Source organism: Lissotriton vulgaris, chromosome 1_1 (assembly GCF_964263255.1).
Source record: "Lissotriton vulgaris chromosome 1_1, aLisVul1.2, whole genome shotgun sequence".
NCBI lineage: Eukaryota > Metazoa > Chordata > Amphibia > Caudata > Salamandridae > Lissotriton > Lissotriton vulgaris.
In genome coordinates, this window is record NC_141685.1 from 1,116,928,094 (window position 1) to 1,116,947,709 (window position 19,616).

Genomic DNA, 19,616 nt, shown 5'->3' on the forward strand with positions numbered 1-19,616 from the left:
ACAATCACTTATAAAAACACATACTTATTTATACAGGAACTCTTACAATCTGTCGCTCTCACATATACTCACTTATATACATCAATACTCACATATACTCGTTTAAAACCTATGTAGTTACTCATAAAGATACTGAGACAGTCATTCACTCACTAACACACCCAAATACACATTCTTCCACCCATACAGTCCTGCACACATGCTGTCTTCAAAACGCAAACAGTGAGTCACCCATTCATGCATCTATGCGGTAAGTAATACCCCCACCAAACCATACAGACACTCATACTGATACTCAAAAAACCAACTAATAACACATAGACACTAATGTAGCTCGTCACCAACCCATGCAGCCACTTCTACACAAAGTGAGACACTGATACAGATATTTACATATTTAAACATTACTCGCTAATACATGTATTCACTAAGATACACTTAAGTCACTTATGCAATCATTTTTATTAAAAAAAACACCAATTTCGACACTTATTTACCCATTTATTCTTCCGTCGACCTTTAGATATACATATATAAACAATATTTATTTTTCAGAAAGACACACTTTTACTGGATGATGTCATCAGTGATGTCATAAGTGATGTCACTGACCATGTCATGAGTGATGTAATATGTGAAGTCATCAGCAGTGCATTGCGGGCGCGCGAGTTCTAGTTAACTATAACAGGGAAATTTCAATAGTTTTGTATGACTGAAATGTCCAGTTAACTATAACGTGTGTGAAACCTATGGTTTTTTTCAGTGAATTTCTGAGGTTCTTTAAATGCTAATTTTTAACTATAACGTGGGGGAAACCTATGGCTTTTTCAGTGAATTTCTAATGTTTTTTAAATGCTAATTCCTAACTATAACATGGCTGAAACCTATGGTTTTTTCAGTGAATTTCTAAGGTTTTGTAATAATTTTTAAATGTATTGTTATATTTTTTTATACAGATTTACTACATTATTTTAAACTATTTAGTTTTAGATATTTTATTTTTTAAATTGCATTACACATTTTTAATATAAATTGAAAACATTTTTTTAAAATATTGAAATTGTAATATTTAATATTTATTTAATGTATATATATTTTATATAGCAGGCAATTATATCCTATGGAAGGAAATTCAAGTTACTGGTAAGTACAGTTAAATTTACTTTTCAGGAATACTAGTGAGCTAGATTGGGGAATTAGTTCCTCTTCAATCCTGAGGTCCCCTGTGAACCAACTAGCCCACCAGGTACCTCCAGTATGCGCCAGGCAGCTGTGTTGCAGAGAGTCGTTCAAAGGGCACGCCCCCTTTTTACAACACTCTGCAACACAGCTCCGTGGCGCTTACTGGAGATACCTGTTGGACTAGTTGCCCCCTAGGGGACCTCTGGATTGAACAGGAATTAATTCCCCAACTTAAAACGCGCCTCAGGGCATTTTTGCACTCGCATCACCTCAAGCCCCGCCCCCTACCTTCACCACTGTGCTAATGTGCCCTGTAGAGTGTTCTAAGATGGGGAGTAAGTCCCCTTGCATACTGGGGGTCCCTGGGGGCCAACTAGCCCACCGGGAACCTCCAGTATGCACCAGGAGGCTTCGTTGCAGAGATGTGTAATGAGGCCACGCCCCTTTTTACACCTCTCTGCAATGCAGCCCCCTGGCGCATACTGGAGATTCCTGGTGGGCTAGTTGGCCCCCAGGGACCTCCAGTATGCGCCAGGGGGCTGCATTGCAGAGAGGTGTAATGAGGCCACCCTCCTTTTTACACCTCTCTGCAATGCAGCCCCCTGGCGCGTTTGCAGAGGGGGAACCAATTCGCCTTGCATACTGTGGGTCCATGTATTTGGTCCCCCTGGGGGAAATTTGAAAAAAAGCAGGACGGGTTTCAAAAAAAAAAATGGGGCCTAGGGGGTCAAGCGGTTTCTACCCTGCCCCCTTTTTGCGTTCTACACGTTTGTTTTTCTGCTTTCTTGTGCCTCGGTCTACTGAGCACAAGATGGCTGCCAACACTTCCTAGTTTGGAGTGTTCACAGCCAATGAGCATGCAGCTCGTACTCTGAAAGGTACGCGTACAATACTCGTACGGTACTCTTACCCCGCGATTTTTGTCAACAAAAAATGTTGGGGGTCCTTGTGGGACCACCTGAGCAGGCCTAGGGGGTCAGGGTGTTTCTACCCTGCCCCCTTTTTGCGTTCTACACGTTTGTTTTTCTGCTTTCTTGTGCCTCAGTCTACCGAGGCACAATATGGCTGCCAACACTTTCTTGTTTGGAGTGTTGACAGACAGTTGACAGACAATTAGCATTCAGCTTGTGCTCGGGAAGGTACAGAGTACAGTAAGCTTACTGTAATCGTACCCCGCGATTTTTGTAAAAAAAAAAAACAAATTGGGGGAGGGGGGTGGCCTTGTGGGACCCCCTGAGCAGGCCTAGGGGGTCAGGGTGTTTCGACCCTGCCCCCTTTGCATGTTTTCCACCTTTGTTTCCCTGCTTTCTTGTGCCTCAGTATACCGAGGCACAAGATGGCTGCCAACACTTTCTGGTTTAGATTTTTGACAGACAGTTGACAGCCAATTATCATTCAGCTCGTGCTCGGGAAGGTACAGAGTACAGTAAGCTAACCGTAACACCTCCAATATATACTTATGATTTTACTTTTGATTTTCTCAGGAACTACTGAACGGATTTACACCATTTAACAAAAAGGCCCATCTGTGAACAGAACTCTACCTTTTTGCCAAGTTTGGTGTAATTCCGTACAGCTGTTCGGGCTATAGCCCCGGCTAAAGGTCCCTATGGAAAACTGCATGGGGAAAACACATTTAGGGACCCCCCTTTTTCTCAGCCCCCGCTTCACGAATCACCCCCAAACTTTCAGGGAAGGAGCGGAGCAGGCCATCTTCTTGGGGAAATTTGCAGATTCGTCCACCGGCGCCAAAGTTATTCAAAATAGAATGTTGCGGATTTCCTATGGAAACTAGGTTTTTAACTAGAACTACCTACTGGCGACCGCCAGTAGGTAATATATAGTCCTATTCTTCCCGCTGTACACTAGCGCTATCTTGTGGTCTCTGAAAAACAAGTTCTGTTTTTATGCGCCTGTTCCAGCAAAGTGAGAAACCCGAACTACTGTTTTATCGTACTTAAGGACACCTTTCTTTTGCATGACAATCTTGGGCATTGCGGGAAAATTAGCGCAAATGCGTTATTCTAACGCAAGATGCATGGTACTTGGCAGGGCTGCCGGAGACAGCATCTCCCACCTCTAAATACCTTGATCTGTGTTTGTCACCACTTTGACCAGGGTGGGCTGTCAGAATTTTGGTATGGTGGGCTTGGTTTTGGGCCGTCAGGAAGATCACATGGAGATGGATCTACCACATTACAAGTAGCAGATCTGAGCACTTTCAACATGCTTCTGGTATTCATGCTGCTGACATTCACCTTGCGGACATTCGAAAACTCACTCAGTGCAGACCGTAGCAACGTTAGCTAGGCTGGGGCAGAGTCAAGGCAATCTCTGCTTGGTGGGCTGATAAAAGATACATTCCATCTGGAGCGATGCAGTCTCCACCCATCGCTGTCACTTGCAGGTATGGCCTGTGTCTCACAAACACTAAAAAGGCATGAAAGGTACAGTACAATTGACTCCAGAGGCAGAAGAGCATCTCTTCCTAGCGACTGTATAGATATAACTCTTGAACAAAGTTCAACCACATCGCAGGAGCTCACAGTTCTCCCAAAAATTCCTATGTGAAGGCTGCGGTCCAATTTGCACAAAGTTACTGCGGAATACCTGTCCCACAGGAAGAGCCAAGGTTGCTTCACAAAATGTCTGTGATAAATACTTGAAATACCAGTGTAGTCCCTGAATTGCCTCCTGACAAATGTACTGTGTTGCATGCAAAAGCAATACTTTGTCTTACATAAAAGCAGGACTGGATGTTTATTTACCAATATTGGATGGTTTCAGTGCTCAATCTCCAACCCCACTCCCAAGTATGCCTTGGATTGCTAGATTTCAGTTGGGACGAGTGTATAGTTTTACTCTCATGCCCTGCGTACCTGACCGCGAGAATCTGGTAGCCTGGTTATTTTTTTTTAATATACTTTGGTCCCAGCTTCACACTAATGGAGAGAGCACGCCTAGGCTTGTCCCTTGACATGAGTGAGGTCCTGGACCTAGAGGGATGCACCAAGCATGGCGTCATTTTTTTTGGACTGTCCATGTTCTGGGTTTGCATGTAGGACGACCGTGATAGTGTTTTGTTTTTGTAAATTAGTACTTTTGACCAGACCTTTTTATCCATCATAGGCGTGGTGGCCTACTGGCTCTCTCCTGAAGAGTTGTGCTAACCCATGTCCTAGTTCTAACTTCACATTGCATGTTGTGTGTACTTGTGTGTAGCTTGTCTGCTGCACGTACAGCACATACGAGTGAACCAATGTAATGGAAGTCTGTGGTTTGAAAGCTCCTGGATTCTGTGCTTACAATCAAAGGCGAGGTTGTTTTGCCAGACAGTGGAAGTGTATTGCTGACATTACTAAGCTGATGGGTGAGATTCTAGACCTAGAAGTAGGGACAAAGGAAACCAGGCTCGCTTTAGAAATTCAGTTAGGTGCTTTTTCTGAGCGCAGCTTCTGATCAGTCTTCCTGAGTGCTGCTGTGTGTGTGGTGGGGGGGGGCTGAGAGAAGGGTTGGACTGTAGCAGTGCCAGCTCCTCCGCTAGGGCAGAGGAGCGTCCCCCACTGCTTTGTAGCAGTGAAATAAAGGACAAATAAAATAACTTGACTTTATCATTTTATGTGTTCCTGCTGCCGCAGCTTTGCAGAGAGGGGTGGGGCTGCTTCCGACTACAGGAGCAGGGGGGAGTGGTGAGCACACCTAGTAAGTGTATCTCCGGCAGGCCAAACATTCATGTGCAGTTTGCATGTTCTCTACCCAGGCTGTATTGCATCCTGGGTGGCGAACATGCCACTGTCCCCCTCCCTGTCTGAGCACTGAACCATGGAGCTCATATCAATCACAATGCTGCGTTGATTAGCTATGGGGAGGCTGGGTGTGCTTCCTGTTCTGAACGGAGGAGAGATGTGGCAAAGAAGGGACAAGAAGATATTTTTTTTATATATACAAATTTCCGCCTCCCAGTATTTGAAATTAAACCAAAAGAACCACTGGATTTGATACATATTATCCGAACAAGCGTTAGGGGTCAACTTACTTTGCCTGAGAAACTAGATGCTCCCTACCAAGAGCACTCCACGTTAACGTCAAGGGCTGTGGTTTCCAATCCAAATCAGAAACCTTTGTTCAATTATCACAAACATCTGTTTGATCTTAAATCATCCTGAGATGGGCGTTAAAGGACTAGTGGGGTGTGATCAGACTTAATGGGAGGTGACAATTGTTCCTACCCAGATGCGCTGAACCACGGGTAAATTGAGATCAAGAAAAAATGAGTTCACATTCAGAGGTTTTGATGTATAGAAACGGAGAATGTTTAAAATAGTTAAACCGGCTTTTGTGTTTATATCTTTTAGGTCCGGATGCCCTTCCTGATTGTTTCTTGCATCCCACATCAAGCTTCTCTCCTTCCCACAGAGACTGCAGCAGTGTGGATACATCGCCAGTATTTCTCTCCAAAAGTGGATCATCTCTGGAGGACACAGGCCCACCCAGCACAGCTGAGCTCTACAGAGTGCTGGGCCTCACTGCACGAAACCGGTAATCCTCTGCACCTGTGGGATATTGTTAACTACTCTTCATAGTTAGATCATGGGGGTACACACAGCTTTCCTCAGACACCTGACAAATGAGTATAGATGGTGTAGTTCTTTGGTGTGTAGTAAGTTCCGGCTCCCAAATTAAGATAGCCACATAATATACATTACATATATCTAAATAAAACTCCTTTACATAGTTGGTTATTTTGAAAATTGGTCTTTGCTTAGTCCTTCTGGAACCACCGCTGAATACCCCCGAGCAACTTCTTTATAAGAGGGTACACATGCGTCTGCAAAATCAGCCTGATTCCCAAGGACCTAAGTTCGGAGAAAATGTAACCTACTTATTAGTAAATAATTTCATGCAAGGGAAAGCCCTACAGTCTAATTTCCTAAAATTAGGGCTGCATTTCTGTTTAACCTCATGGCCTTACCGGTCAGTGATTTGACTGCGTAGTAAAATAAAAAATGTATACAGCAAAAGAATGCCAGAAAGCGTTAAGAGCAAATTACGATTGGCTGTATATTTGTTTGGCTTTGCAGGGATTGCTAAACTATTGCTTCAGTTTCAAATGTGTTCCTCTTCTAGTAAAATGGACTCCCTTCTGCAGCCAATGAGATTAGCCATTTCTGGGTCTTTTCAGCTCTCCCCTTAATCACAAAAGTACAGAGACTCTGTAGGCGCTGAGCCTCTGCACACCACTGCTGGTGATAAACAAGCCTTCTCACTTAACAGTGGTCAGTCTAGGTTTGCATGCATCGAAATGTTTCCAATCTCAGTGGAAGGGGTGTCTGTGCCCTAAAAGCCTTATCCATTACCCCTTCTTCGGTGCTTTGTCCAAATCCAATTTAGTTTCAGGTAGCTAACAGAGTTCCCCAGGAAAGCCCCAAGAGAACACGATCAAAACGTAACCCTAATTGTATTCTCTTTTCTATATGCAGCCAGCACAGTGATAATCAAAGCTTGGTAGAAGGCAGTGAGAGTGACAGCCTCGGAGAAACGCCCCAAGAAGAGACACGCCCTTGGATGTACAGCAACACACTGGCTGAAACAGAAAGGAAAATCCAGACCAGCTACAGGAAGAGCGGGAGCACGCCCCCTGCCCAGACAGAGCACTACTCTGAGATCTGTAGTAACCTCCTCAGTCGCTTCTTGGATGCCTCCTTCTAGCACTGTGATTAACAGCAGTTTCCAACCTGCTTCTGACGTAGGGGTTTGGGATTGACACACATTTTACATGGGACAATCTGGCAACAGGCCAGGAACCAGTATTGGGTGATGAGAAAGGAGGGTACGTGACAGAACTTCTGCCCTCTCTCGGCGGGATGGTACCTATATTTGGGGGGGGGGGGGTTACTGATGCCAACTGTTTGCTTTATTTCAGAAACAGAAGTCTCCTGCATAGGGACCCTTGGGTCGTTCTATATTTTCGTGACTGTTGAAACATTTCCGCTTGGTTTTATTGCTGTGATCAACCTTTTAGTGCACATCATAAACGGTATTCCTTCACCCCTACGATCACTGCCCAATCGATTTGGACAGTCTCCCAACGACCCCACAGAGTACGCTGACCGACAACTTGTGCCACCCCCAACTCTGTACAAAAGTCAGAATTCTCTGTTCCCACTTAAACGTTACCAGCTGTATCCCTTTGCATTTGTAATAAAAAGATTTACATTTCACATGTGCAAATTTTATTTTTGATAACCTCTCTTAAACACTTCAGGTTCTAATACAGAAATTCTTGCCTGCAGTCTTTTGACTGCCACATTTATTGTTTATTTATACTAGAACCAATTCAACATCTCATTATATTTTTCCCCATTGTCACTTTGTGCTGAAGAGGACTGGAGTACATTGAGACCTTAAGATGGAACAGGTGGTGGGAGGCCCCTCATACCACTTCCCAGTCGGGGGGTCCTAGCTCAGTTGTAGAAATGATCCATTCGTTTCTGAACCGAACAGCCCTTTCTTGGTGTTCCTAGATCTTGTAATCATTTCCATCCGTATCCGAATCTAATTTTTGGCAGTTTCTTTGAGGAATAGCCACAAGTTTGTAAACCAACAGCAGGCTTTTCCTTTTCCACCCAGAAACTAGTGATTGCCTAAGGTTCCTTGCAGGACTCGCCAGGCACCGATGGCTCCTTCTGCACCAGCTCTGGTTCATCCTCGCCATCTTGTGGGGGATGTACCAAGACTTTGTCCAGGATCCCAAACTCCTGGGCCTCCATTGGGCTCATATAGCGGTCCCGCTCCATCATGTTTTCTAGGGAAACAAAGTGGAATGAAGGTCTTGCTGGCAAAGCAAAGGTTACTTTGCATCACTCCTGAAGTCCTCAGAAGGGCCACATATCCACAGACACTAACTCCAGGCACCTCCACTTCACCAGACACATCTTCCGAATCACTCCCAATGCAGAGGAACCCAGTACAAGTACCAAACCACTCCAACACCACCAATTAGACCTTTGAGACGAACTCCCACATCACCCTCTACCACAGCCTCCTCAGCCCCCCCCCCCCCCTCCCCAAAAACCTCTTCCTAGCAGGTAACCGATATTGTAAGGACTTCTGAATAAGCATTTCCAACCACAAACACTGGAGCTGACAGCACCCCCCATCTCCTCCTCATGACTCCATCAATACCTCTCAAAACCAGACCTCATGAGTGAACAGTGCTCCTCCAATCAGTCCCCTTGAGGCAACACCAACTTATCCCATGCCATCAAGAGATGCCGCAGCACAAATCAGAAGGTTTAAGCTTACAGCAATTGCATAAGTACAGACAACCAAACACTGGCTTTAGCAACACCTCTACATTCTCATGCAGGCAAAACTCCCCTTCAATTCAACTACTGGAACAGACCAAGCACTCCCAGTAACTGTTCTCATTGGGTAGCTCTTAGCATTTACCAACTTTGAACCTCTCCAATTCTGCTTCATGCTTGTGGCACCCCATGGAAATCAATATTTGGAGAGAAAAAAAACACCCTTCTTAATAAAGTGCACTCACCAATGACTGTGAGCGGCTGCTTGGTGTGCTTTGCATAAATGAGATTGAGTTGCTTCTTGAGTTTGAGGATTTCCTCTGCCTGGATGGCGATGTCTGTGGCTTGGCCCTGCACGAAAAGATTAAATTAGAAGCTCAAACTGTACAGGCTGCATGTGATCACTGCCTGCGCAAAAGCCACATGCAGCATCTGGGACTGTAGGATAAATTGTTGGTTTGTGGAAGCAACCCTGGTAGCAATCTAGCTAAAAGAGTAGAGTTGTATTCGACCTTGGGCAGTAGCACCCCGTGTATTTTAGTGTATATCTTTCACTAGCAGTTTGACTTAATTGTTCTGGTCAGTCACTTTCACTCCTGTCTGCAATGCTTCACCAACCTTAATTTATTTGCCATTCTAAAATGATATAGCCAGATGCTGCACTGCTCCCTACAGTTCTTTGTCCAACATGATTCATGCAACATGTTAACGCATGTCTTCTATTTGGGAAATACTGTGCCGATGACACCTTAACCTCACTGCTGTGTCTGCCATTATACCATTTTGCATGCAGGGTCCTCACCCGTACACCCCCAGATGGCTGGTGGATCATAATGCGAGAGTTTGGTAAGGAGTGTCTCATTCCCACAGAACCAGCGGCAAGAAGCAGTGATCCCATGCTAGCTGCCTGCCCCACACACCAAGTACAGATGGGGTTCAGAATGTACTGCATTGTGTCATAGATCGCCAGGCCCGAAGTAACAGAGCCACCTGAAAGTTGGGAAAAATGAAGAAATTCAAAAAGCTGGTACATTGCTGCATCTTCACACAGAGAAAGGCGCCCCTCCTCTTGTACAAACGGTTGAGTGGTAACGTATCTAGATTGGCAAAGAGTACTGGTGATGCTCAGGACTTACCTGGGCTGTTTATGTATATATGAATGGGCTTCTTGTTGCTTTCAGACTGCAAGAAGAGTAGCTGTGCAATCACCAGACTAGCCAAAGAATCATCAATCTGAAGTTGGGAGAGGGAAAATGTAAGAGCGGGTGGTTCAAGAATTCAGAGAAAGGCAGGTATAGAACAAAATGAACCAGTCTCCCCACTGAATTTTGCACTCAGAAAAGCTGTCCTCTTTTTGGTTAGGTTAATGGTCTCCCACCCACTAGGTTCTAAAAATTACAAACCTTCTTCCACCCCTTCGCTTTTCATATCAAATATTGTTTTATGTTCACACGCATCTTCATACTGCTATTTCTAATTCCTGGGTCACCACATTCACCCAGGTAAAATTGCATAGTCTAGGAATATTTAAGCAAAAAATATTGATATGCCAGCTGGGTTGAAAACACTTACAGGGCCCATCATGCATATTATCCGTTCCCTCAGCAATCTGGAGTAGATATCGTATGCCCGCTCTCCACGGCCCTGCAAAAGGAAAAATCCCCAAGATCAGTACCCTTGTCAGACAGTGAACTGCAAGTACAGACGAGCTACTGACTTTAATAACGTTATAGGGAACAGAGATTCTGAAGCAGTCCTTTTGATGGAGCTTCAAAGAAAGAGCGGTGGTGACAGACTACCCTTGCAGAGGCTTAAACATCTGAATATTTTGGAACAAGTGGGGAGCCCTCCAGGATCCTGTGTGCACAAGGTTGATTAACTGTGGCCAACTTGAAGGGTTCTCAAACCGTGTTATCGGGGGAAGGAATTGAGGACACATCACCTCTCGGGGGCTCTCGCAGATGGGTATCTGGGAAATAATTATATATATTTCAACTTTTGAGACCATCCTTTGCCAAAATATATTTTTTTCCATGCAGAAAACTATAATTTTAATTTAAAACTACTAGCGCAATACAAATAATTTTGCTATGTAAAAAACGAAGACCATGTACCCTGGTCTATTGCTAAATGATTTTCCAAAACTCTCTGGCTCTAGCACTGAAGTGAGAGGCTAAAAGGGGTAATGGCACCAGTTTTTTGCCCAACCTGTATGTCAGAGGATAATTCAGGTATCACTTGTCCTTGGAAATGGGGAAACCCCATACCCATTAGTTCAGTAATGTTCGAAAAGGCACCAGGACAAGTAGTGGTATTTATGAGAATTCAGTACGGTCCAGATTGTATCTAGTTTTATTTATTAAACTACTCTAGCTCAGAACGTAGCAAATACAAAAGGATAAAAAATGCCTATCATGCGCTAATTAAACAAGCTAAAAAGAGGTACTTCTCGTCGGCAATAGAAACAGCTAGCAGCAAACAAAAGGAAATATTTAAAATTGTAAACGGTTTCAATAAGCCTAAATGTCTAGCGCAGGATATCCCACCCTCGCAGATACTCTGTGACAAGATCGCAGACTTTTTTGAGGGAAAGGTACAGGGTCTGACGAAGGACTTCGATGTCCCTATATTAGAGCCAAGAATAGAGGGTGACATAGTGAGACAAGGGGCCACGCAGTTGACAACTTGCCTACCACTTAGTCTGGAGGATACTAAAAGAGTAATTTTGGCAACAAAATCCGGATCCCCTTTTGACCCATGCCCAGTTAGACTCTTACACCTCATTGTGGATATTGCTAACCCAATAATAAATGCCATTGTCAACACCTCACTGTCCACGGCCAATGTCCCCCCAGAGTGGAAACTGGCAGCGGTGAAACCACTGCAAAAAAAACAACTCCCCGACCCCACCACATTGTCGAACCTACGACCCATCTCACTACTTCCGGCCCTGGGCAAAGTCACAGAGTCAATTGTAAATAAACAACTTACATGTTTCTTGGAAGACAGTGATGTATGGCACCCCAATCAGGCAGGTTTCAGGACCCAACATTCCACGGAATCGGCCCTCCTGTTCACTACAGGAACTATCCGCTCAGCCCTAGACCAAGGCAAGAAGGCCGTCCTGATTTTATTAGACCTATCGGCGGCCTTCGACACGGTCTCACACGCCATCCTATTAGACCGGCTAATAACATCTGGTGTCACAGGGACAGTGCTTGAGTGGATAAGAAACTTTTTAAGTGACAGGAGAAAAGTGGTGACCCTGGGGGAATTCTGCTCCAGTGAAAAAGCGCTGTTGACGGGAGTTCCGCAGGGTTCAAGCTTGAGCCCGACCCTGTTTAATGTTTATACTGCACCCCTGATAAAACTGATATCGTCATTTGGCATAGACGCTATAGCCTATGCCGACGACACACAACTTATCCTGGTAATGGATAAGGATAACCAAGCCTGGGAGGAAAAGCTCAAAGGTTGCCTAACGGCCACCTTTGAATGGATGCGCCTAAATCACCTGAAATGCAACACAGGTAAAACAGAGATCATGCCAATAGGCCCAAACAATGAGTTCATCCCACGATTATGGTGGCCAGAAAAAGCTGAAATACCACCTCATACAACCAACTCTGCCCGTAATCTGGGGGGTGTATTTCGACTCGGACCTGTCTTTTAGACAACAAGCGGCTAGAGTGGCAGGCATGTGCTTTGGGGTAATAAAGGGACTGAGAAAGTTCTTTGATTTTTTGCCCCTCGAAGCAAGAAAAACAGTTACGGTTGCACTTGTAACATCGCGCATCGATTACTGTAACAGCCTCTACGCTGGTACAAATAAAGCTGTCACACACAAACTTCAGAAGGTGCAACATGCAGCAGCGAGGTTGGTTCTAAAATGGCCGAAAAGATCATCTGCAACCAAAGCCCTCAAGGCATTACATTGGCTGCCCATTACAAAAAGGGTCTTGTTTAAAGTACTGCCAATTACTTTTAGAGCTGTTCATAACCTAGGCCCGTCTTATCTAAGGAAAAAATTCAGCAGATACTGTCCAACTAGAGCACTGCGTTCCTCAACTGCCAACCTGCTTACCGTCCCGAGTTTCAGACTTAAAACTCGAGGGGGCAAATCCCTGGCGGTACTGGGAGCAAAAGCATGGAACACTCTCCCCCCCCAGCTGAGATTACTGGATAAAGAAACAGACTTCCGCAAACACCTAAAAACCTGGATCTTTAATCTCCAAGACACAACTGCCAGAAGCCTAGTGTAATCCGGGTCTCGGTCAAGTAAGCATAGAGACTACCTAACATCTGGTGGTCCTCTTTTGGGCGCCTAGATGCTCCTTGGAGCGATTGCCGCGCGATACAAATTGGCATTTACATTACATTACTTGTACAGGTACTTTTTCGAATCTAGCACTGTAGTGTCTTCTCTATTAATAGACATAACATTAAATTGTCCAAAGTGTGGGCATTCTGTAATAGAAATATAAAAATTCTGTGTGGGAAGTTGGAGTGGAGTGATTAGAGGAGAGATTGATGTGTTGGTACATAGTTGCTATATTTCATATGACTTTGTGCTGGGGCAGTTGTATTGTGGAAAAAAACTACATTGGACTACTCGTGCTCTGCAGTCACTACAAGCACCTTTTTCTTTTGCCCCTCCTTTTTATCCTGCACATATCATTGCAGTCCTTTTTCCCGTTTTATATCACTGTGTAATTGTCAATTCGACTTCTATGTCCAATTCTTCTCTCCTAGAATGCTCCTGTAGGGGGCTTTAACTTGTGCTACTATTTCGTCATGGACTTATTCTGCTAATATTCTTTAAGCACACTGATTGCCCAGTGACATAGATGTAATCTATCTAAGGGCTTGCGGATAAAGCAAGAGGCCACTCCAACTTCAGTTGCAGAAACACAGTAACCTGGGTAGAGGGCAAAAAAGGTTAGACCCCCATGCATGAAAGGGTGGCTTTACCAAGTTGCAGGGGCAAAAAATAGCAAGTACTACTTTGGAAGAAAATTAACATTCATGAAACGGTGGTTTTAAATGTCTACAACGTTAGGATCATTGCTGTATGCACATTATGGATTGGTTACCCCCCTAATGTCAACCTGCAGAGTCCCCAAAAAGGCGTCCATGCATTGTGCGCCCACATACGCACAAACTGGCTGGAACTTATCTTACCGTCTGTTCCACCACAATGGGGATAAGCGGGCTGTGCCATGGTGGCGACTGGTGCAACTTCCTGCATGCTGATAGCAAGAGGCTTCCTTGCTTGACATTACTCTGGAAAAAAAAGCACAATGGCTGATCACCCAATAGATAATTAAGACACTTCCTAGATGTAAACAAAGGGGCTAATCTTAAATTGACAAAGATACTTTGACAGAAAAATACTAAGTGTTGTGTCTAAAATAAATGCGATGTGTGAATTTAGAATTAAGTGATGGAGCTGGGAAAAAACTACTTTAAAAGGGAGGGAGGGATGGATGGTGCGGTGGCTGGCAGGTTGTTTATATCGCCCAGACAAATTTCAAATTGATGGTCATGCTCACATATTCTAAACACTGCAGCGATGTTTCACTTTTTCAAAATATTACTGCTTTGGAAAGACATGCAGCGGAAATAATTCTCTGTCAGTCCACGGAGGCTCAGATTATGCTTCTCTTTGCTTTACTGTGTCCTTAATAGAATTGAAAATTCTTTGTCGTGATATCTAGAACATTTTTTATCCTCGCCAAATCCACTTGTCACCTAAATAACAAAAGTTTGAAGACAACACCCCCATATATCACTCCTAAAATGTCACGGATACTAGGGGATAATAGACACTATAAACCCTAACCTGCTCTACTCAGCCATGAATTCAAAAGTAACTTGTATTATGGTATGGGACGCTTGGCAGGCTAGTTATGCCGGTAAGGAATTGGACCAATGCAGACAACCGGGATCACTTGCCCGCTACTTACACTAACCGACCGTAAATTCAGCCACATGTCCGTCGTCTAACCCGAGCTTTCAACGGCTTTCATTTGTCCGTCATTTTAGCACTTCCGGGTCCAGTAACAGCCAATCCGACAGCTAAACAGCCTAGGCTGGGTGTGGGCGATACTACTGTGTAAAGCGATCTAGTATTGAAGCATTGGGTGTCTACAGCCAATCCCAGTGCGCAATACAAGATTCAGCAGTGCTGATTGGCCGTGGAGTACGTAGGTACGTACCTTTGACCAACCCACCATCTACAGTTGGCAGGTGACTGAACTCAAGAGAACGTAGATTTTGCATGAATTTCTCTCGCCTTTGACCGGGCGCCGCGGTGAAAAGTTTGAGCCATCCTTTCTTTATGCATTTTTAGGTCGAGCCTGCGGGCGGTGCACGTGTGCTGTCTTTCGGCCATGACCTGCTACATCTATAAAATAGGTATCGCATTTGTGAAAGTTAAAGCAATTAGCCGGTGCTTGAAATGCAAAAGTAGAAGTGCTTGTTTCTGAGAAGTGCCGGGGTCTCCAATTAAATTATTGCGTCACTCTTGATGTGCAGATAGTCTCCCTCTAAAAATAAAATTTAAAGCACTGCTATTGTCGATGTGAATGATAATAATTTGTAATAGAGAGACATCTACGCTGTGTGTCAGCAACTGCCGGCATTGCATGAGACCAGTGGTCGAAGTGGGGAAAAAACAAGCATTTGCAATGCAATAGGTCTCGCATTAGGAAAGTTTGAGGTATTAGTCTTGTAAATGACAAATCTTTTATTTATGTGTTGGTTTTGAAAATAGCTAAATTAATGGCTTTGTCATTTACAAAGCCAATACTTTTAACTTTTGCAAATGCGACACCTATAGCATTTGTAATGCAACATGTTTTGTATTAACGTGACTTAGATGTATTGATATTACAAATAACTATGGCTTTTATTTTTTTAAATAATACTTAAATAAAAGTTATTGTAGTTTATAATGGCAATAGCTTAAACTTTACTAAATACATTTTGTGAAGATTATGTTCAGTGTATTTTATTGTGGTGAAAATCCAAGAACAAGTGAAATATTAACATCTTTTTGTGACATTTGTAATAAAGCTTGAAACATTGAGAGAACATATTTGAACCAGTTGTTGTTGAGTAGTTGCACAGATTGATGCTGTGGTGGCGCTGAGTGATGTGGCGACAAGTGATGCTGTGGCGTTCAGTGATGCTGTAGTAGCGCATAGTGATGTTGTGGTGCCCCTGAGTGATGTTGTGGTGCCCCTGAGTGATGCTGTGGTGCCCCTGAGTGATGCCGTGGTGCCCCTGAGTGATGCTGTGATAGATGGAGTGAGGGCGATAGATAGATATAGTGAGGGCGAAAGATAGTGAGGGCGAAAGATAGATTGATAGAGTGAGGGCGATCGATAGTTGTGTGTGGTTGTGTGTGTGTGGTGTGGTTGTGTGTGGTTGTATGTGTGTGTGCGTGGTTGTATGTGTGTGTGCTGTTAGAGAAGGATGCATGTGGAAGATAGCAGCAGATCAGTACAGCAGAAGAGAACAGGGAGTTAAAGAAGGAGGCGGGTGGAAGAGAGCAGCAGATCAGCACGGGAGAAGAAAACCGAGTTAGAGAAGGAGGCGGGTGGAAGAGAACAGCAGATCGGCACAGGAGAAGAGAAGAGAACAGAGAGCTAGAGAAGGAGGCGGCGGAAGAGAGCAGCAGATCAGTACGGGAGGAGAGAACAGGGAATTGGAGAAGGAGGTGGGTGGAAGAGAGCAGCAGATCAGAACAGCAAAAGAGAACAGGGAGTCAAAGAACGAGGCGGATGGAAGTGAACAGCAGATCGGCACAGTAGAAGAGAAGAGAACAGGGAGTTAGAGAAGGAGGTGGGTGGAAGAGGGAGGGCGATAGAGGGAGGGCGATAGAGGGAGGGCGATAGAGGGAGGGTGATAGAGGGAAGGAGGGCGATAGAGTGAGGGAGGGGGGTAGAGTGAGGGAGGGGGGTAGAGTGAGGGCATGAGGGCGGTAGAGTGAGGGCATGAGGGCAGTAGAATGAGGGCGGTAGAGTGAGGGCATTAGAGTGGTAGAGTGAGGGCGGAAGAGTGAGGGGGTAGAGTGAGGGCGGTAGAGTGGTTGGGGGATTGCGGTGCGCAGGAGTAAGGGGGGGTGGCTTGCGGGAAGGGGGATTTGCATGAATTGGGTGGTCGTCATGCAAGGAGCTTTTCATCCTTCTGGGGCCAATTGGAGTGTAGTTCTGTGGGCGCTGGGACCCCCCCTCCACACACACATGGTGTGGGGTCGTGCGCTATTGGGAAGGAGGGATTGCAGTGGAGGATGTGGGAAGGAGGGCGCGATGGATGCAGGGGTGTCGCACAGACCATTACCCTCGGAAATAAATAGCATAAAATAAATGAAGGCATCATGGGAGCGTGGCCGGGGGGACCAGGAGTAGAGGGTGTGCTGTTCCACGGGACAGATAGGTTGCGGTTCCACATGGGGCTGGGGCCGAGGGACACCTGACGGACCTTGCTGGGGAACGCAGGGTGGGTGGGGTGGGGTGCTGTTTGGTCGCCAATCAGTGGGGATGGAGACTGTTTGCCGTGGTCGAGGTGCTGGGGGGGCTAATGGGGGAGAGAGCCTGAGGTTTCAGTGGGGCGGAGTTGGGCTCGCAGGTTGGATGGGTGAGGGAGGTGGGGGGGTCGCATGGCTCGGGAGGAGGCGGAAAGGGGCTGGGTACAGGAGGGGCGGCGTCCTGGGATGCAGGGTTTCAAAGGAGGTGGAGGAATGGGGGGGGGGGGCGGTCGGCGGTGCGCGGGAGGAGGGGGGGTGCTTGCAGGAGAGTCATTGCATTAAGGGGGTGGTCGCAGCAGGGGCCTTTCATCCTTCTGACGCCGTTTGGGTTGGGGTGCAGTTCGGCTGGTAATGGGAGGACAGGGCAGGGGTCGGGCACGGTCTGTTCCAGAGTGGGACCAAAAAAAAAACCCAGTGGCGGGGATCCCGAGAAAAAACATAAGCAACGCAAATGCATGCCAGATGTGTTGGTTCTTTAGACGGGAGGGAGTGAAAGGAAAAGAGGATGAGTGAAGGGGGCATTTTTAAACCAGAATGGATGCCCCGCAGCCGTGAGCTTTGAGGTGCAGGCAGATGGGGCAACGATGCAGTGCTGTGATGTTTTTTTTATTTTTTATTTTTTTTATTTCCACAATTGGAGCAAGTTGACAATATCCGTCATATTCATACAATTAATACAAATAATACTGTTTACAGATTTGTTAATATTTGTACAGCATGTAAAAATGCGCTATTCACATCTCTAAATGATCTTTAATTGCCCCCCATATTAAAATACCTAATCGTCTTTTCCTAACCCCCTTTAACGCATACAAACTCCATTCAATTTCATATAAATTGTATAACTTAGCTCTCCAAAATTCAAATGCCGGGGGCTCAGGTTGTAGCCATTCTGTCGCAATACATAAGCGTGCTGCAGTCATTGCAATAAACCAAAAATATTTATGCTTATATAAAGCAGTACCTTTTCCCACTGTTTGTCCCCCACCTAATAAAAAAAGTGCAGGGGAAATTTTTATCGGAATATGAATAACCATAGTGATAAAAGTTTCTATACTAGTAAAAAAATACGCTAGCAACTAAAAAAGATATGAATGCTATCTGCATCCTCCCCACCGCAGCAAAAACATTTTCCGTTGTATTGAGGACCCCAGGTAGCCATCCGTTTAGGAGTATAGTATAGCCTGAACACCGTCTTATAAACTTGCGCTTTTAAATTAGCTGAGAGGCATAAATCTTTCGCCATCGGTATGGTATCTTGACTTTCAAGTGTTGGTTCCCCTAGCTGATTCTGCCAGTACGCATTGTATTTCTGCATATCATCAGGTCTATACTCCAGAGTAATCCGATATATCGTACCAATTTTTTTCCCAAGGCGAATTGCCTCCACCAATTTATTAGGGGCAGGTCTAATTTGCTTTCTTAAACAGAAATCTCGAATTTGAAGATATTTAAAAAAAGAAGATTGAGGTAACTTATATTTAGCAACTAAAGTTTCATAAGTACAGAAAACCCCATTGGTTTCAAATAGATCCCCGATTCTAGATATCCCCTTATATGACCATTCCTTCTCCACTCTGTCGCAAAACACAGAAGGAAGCAATTTATCCACGCCAAAGGGTGTATAATATGTGATTCTCCCAAATTTATTAAGTCTAGATACCTTTCTCCATAAAGGCCGAATCCAGTACTTTAAAGCGAGTATGCTTAAAGTAATTTCCCTCTAATTCCTTCAGTAAACACCCCAAAAATATAGACGGAGCTTCCGCTGGTTCCTCAATTGGCTCCCCTGTCAAAAGAAGTCTCATTCTTTGCAAAAAACATACATAATAATAAAACACAAAATCAGTTATCCCACGCCCTCCTCTTTCCACCGGCAGCGTCAGCCATTTCATTGCCCGTCTAGTTTTACCAGGAGCCCACAAAAATTTTGTGCATGAAGACTGAAGCTGTTGTATGTAATTTATAGGGATCTCCAAGGGGATGCTTCGAAATAGATATAATACTTTAGCAAGAATATTCATCTTGATAATGTTGCTTCTGCCAATAATGGACAACTGCAACCGTCCCCACCTATCCAACGATTGTTTTACTTGCTGAATAATAGTGTCCCAATTGATATCGATTATCTCTTTCATTTGAGTCTTAATTTGTATGCCTAAATATGTTACTTCAGGCCTAACCCTGGGATCATTAAATTGAATATTACATAGGACATAGGACCTGAGTTTTTACTGAGTTTAATTTATAGCCAGAAATTGCACCAAAATCGCAGGCCAAACGCTCAATCTCCACTATTGCCTCCGCAGGATCAACTGTAGTAATAGCAATGTCATTAGCGTATGGTTTTATGTGCGGTGTATTTAACAGATTAATTAAAAAAGGATTGATAAATAAAGAGAAAAGAAGTGGGGAGCAAGGGCATCCTTGCTGAGTCTCTCTAGTTATTCTAATCTTTTCTGATCTAATGCCCATAGCAACTATTCTTGCATTTGGAGCCGTATATAATACCTGAATTGTTGTAAAAAAATCTTTACCAAATCCGGCTCTCTTCATGACCTCACATAAATATTGCCACTCCACGCGATCAAACG

At 44.6% G+C, this 19,616-nt stretch overlaps 2 protein-coding genes across 2 annotated transcripts in view; one reads left to right on the plus strand and one right to left on the minus strand.

Annotated features, from left to right (window-relative positions):
- Positions 1-7,403, plus strand: part of LOC147748721 (uncharacterized) — a 121,736-nt gene extending 114,333 nt beyond the window's left edge. The window contains exons 9-10 of the mRNA XM_086963687.1: positions 5,538-5,721; positions 6,663-7,403. Coding sequence (XP_086819813.1) covers positions 5,538-5,721; positions 6,663-6,891 — 413 coding nt within the window. The 3' untranslated portion in view covers positions 6,892-7,403. The remainder of the gene's footprint in view (positions 1-5,537; positions 5,722-6,662) is intronic.
- Positions 7,399-14,589, minus strand: CLPP (caseinolytic mitochondrial matrix peptidase proteolytic subunit). The gene is made up of 7 exons (XM_086963690.1): positions 14,456-14,589; positions 13,671-13,772; positions 10,062-10,133; positions 9,626-9,722; positions 9,292-9,479; positions 8,735-8,840; positions 7,399-7,987 (listed from the first exon to the last, which is right to left on the minus strand). Exons 1-7 carry the CDS (start codon positions 14,480-14,482, stop codon positions 7,827-7,829), a joined length of 753 nt encoding a protein of 250 aa, XP_086819816.1. The 5' UTR covers positions 14,483-14,589; the 3' UTR covers positions 7,399-7,826.
- Between the last annotated feature and the right edge of the window lie 5,027 nt (positions 14,590-19,616).

Excerpts from the sequence above, each read along its gene's own strand:
- CLPP (XM_086963690.1), bottom strand. The coding sequence starts at position 14,482 with ATGTGGCTGAATTTACGGTCGGTTAGT. Across the intron at positions 10,134-13,670 it reads CCATTGTGGTGGAACAGACG|GGCCGTGGAGAGCGGGCATA; the intron begins GTAAGATAAGTT and ends TTCCTTTTGCAG. Across the intron at positions 9,480-9,625 it reads TATATACATAAACAGCCCAG|GTGGCTCTGTTACTTCGGGC; the intron begins GTAAGTCCTGAG and ends CCCAACTTTCAG.